The following is a 2,402-nucleotide window of genomic DNA, read 5'->3' on the forward strand; positions in this document are numbered from 1 at the left end:
TCTATAGTTTTCTTGGTGGGTTTGAATTTTGGCTCAGTATGTGTGTCTTGCTGCTTTTCCCTTAGCTCACCAAGCTCTGCACGAAGCTCTTGAATATCTGCCCAACTTTTGGTCTTCTGTAGCTTTGGTATTGGCTTGGTCTCTGACTTGTACTTGTCTTACTGTTGTATTTAATTTTCGTCGAGCTGTCTCATATTCCTCCTATTCATGAATCTCATTTAGGAGCTTTAAGAAGGTAGGAGGTTTCTCTTTTCTTTCTCTCAATCTCAGCTGTAACAGCATTATATCAGAGTCAGTAGCACCTCTAATGAGTTGGTGAATTCGAGCATGATCGGCTCTGTGGCTGCGAAGGCCTCCTTTCTGCACTACTTTGATCAACGAGCGTTCCAACCTCCTTAAAAAGTCAGAGAGCTTTTCACCAGACTGTTGGTGAAGGCTCCTGAAGGCAAAATATAAGTCTTCTCCTGACACAAGCGTGCCAAAGGCACTTTCCAAGGCCTTTACATAGTAGTCAGGGCTAGCATCTGGGTCGTTTAGTCGTACAGCCTGAATTATTTCCAGGGCCGGCCCCTTTAAGCTCTCGACTATTCTCTTTTGTTTCTCACGTTCAGAGCAGTCACATTCTTCAATCATTAGATAGGCTTGTTCGAGCCAATGGTCAAGGCTCTCCTCTCCTGGCGGTGTGGGAAGGTTTACAGAGAACATCCGCAGACGTCGAAATGCATTGTTCTCACTGGTAGGTCTCATTGTTTTTCCCAACAGGTTTCCCACTGCTCGGATGATGGACTCTGGGGAGCTTCCTTGTGGAGTCTCTGTAGTCAGCATGGCTTGAACATCATTTACTGATTTTCCTTCATCAGTCATTAGTTTGTTTAGCTTAGCTAAAAAATCTTCAGCTGGGCTCACGGGTTCATTGAAGAGGAACATTTTCCATTCTGAGCCTCCCTTCACTGGCTGCAGTTGGGGGGGAATGCGATCTGGCTGTACAACTTCACGGCATTCACAGAGTACCAGGTTACTGCCAGTCTGAATGTCACTTTGGACGTCCCATACCTTTACTCTCCCAAGTGCCTTTACTGTCTGAACAGTCTCTTCAATGTCTGCTTGGTCAGTATTAGTCGGCACGTCAAACAGGACAAAAGCATGGTTTGGGTCTAAACATGCTTCACTACACCAGCTATGAAGCTTAGCTGCTAACTGAGAGTCTGCTTGAGTAGCCATTATACTACAACTGCTATAGGCACTTTAATACAAAAATCGGGAAACAAAAACACTTCTTAAAGGCAAAAACTAACAGTAAATGAAATGGGAATTAATCCCAACGGTGCCTCCATTTTGTGTAGCGCTTCTTTGCCCTCTACATGAGCTGAGCCCCAGGTTCATTAACTTTAATTCCCTTATAGGTTTTTTACTGGTGTTTCTCACACAGATATTCAAAAAAAAACAACACTCAATAAATCAATCTTTTATAGAACCTTTAAGTACTAATTACTATGTGGGCCCACACACTCACTCACACAAGCCGGCTACATTAAAAACAAAACAAGAATAACCCCACGTTGCAGGCCTGGTCGAAGATGGAGAGCGTCGAGGCCAAATACAGTGGAAGCCGACAAGTGCAGTGCAGAAGCTCACAAGTTTGCGGGGAGTTGGCTGACCAGAGAGGACCCCATGTGGCAGAAATGTTCCTTCTCCCTCGTTGTCTCCAGGGCTCAGCTAACCGCTGCTCTCACTCTCCTCGTAATCCCAAAGTCCACACAGCCACAGTCTTTAATCCACACCTCCGAGCTGAAGGGGTAGCAGTTAGCCTAGGCTTCTTCTGTCTTCTTCTGGATTTCTTCTCTCTCTCTCCTGGACTTTGATTACCCATGATCCCCAGCTCCCGCCCCCAAACCAATCACCACACAGGAAAAATGATTGAACTCATTTACAACAAATCAAAATGCAGAACACATATTCGCAGCAAAACGTATATACATTTCTTAATAAGAAAAACTAATATGAAGTTACACACGGCTACATTAGCATGTGATGCTTCACCATACAGTGTTGGTGCTGTCTCTCATGTGCTAGAAAATGGAGAGGAGAGGCCTATAGCCTTTGCATCTAGTACACTCAGTTCCAAATAGAGCGAGAGGATCTTGCATTAACTTTTGGCATTAGGAAGGTTTCACAAATACTTGTATGGTGGAAGGTTTGTAATCGAGACCGATCACCAGCCGTTGACAGTGATTCTAAATCCAAAAGCACACATACCAACTCTGGCAGCAGACAGAATGCAAAGATGGGCATTGATATTGACTGCATACCAGTATCAGCAATGCTGGCACCATATCTAGATTACCTTTGGAATCGGAGGTTACCCTAAACAGAGAGAACGTGTTTTATTTCTCTCATGTTAC

General features: G+C 44.3%; 1 protein-coding gene across 1 annotated transcript; it reads right to left on the bottom strand.

Annotated features, from left to right (window-relative positions):
* Window positions 1-201: 201 nt before the first annotated feature.
* Window positions 202-1,221, bottom strand: LOC116988235 (paraneoplastic antigen Ma1 homolog). The gene has a single exon (XM_033044784.1). It carries the CDS (start codon window positions 1,219-1,221, stop codon window positions 202-204), a length of 1,020 nt encoding a protein of 339 aa, XP_032900675.1.
* Window positions 1,222-2,402: the final 1,181 nt, after the last annotated feature.

Source organism: Amblyraja radiata, chromosome 27, assembly GCF_010909765.2.
Source record: "Amblyraja radiata isolate CabotCenter1 chromosome 27, sAmbRad1.1.pri, whole genome shotgun sequence".
Taxonomy (NCBI): Eukaryota; Metazoa; Chordata; class Chondrichthyes; order Rajiformes; family Rajidae; genus Amblyraja; species Amblyraja radiata.

What these genes read in the sequence shown, in the direction of transcription:
- LOC116988235 (XM_033044784.1), bottom strand. Translation starts at nt 1,221, where the DNA reads ATGGCTACTCAAGCAGACTCTCAGTTAGCAGCTAAGCTTCATAGCTGG.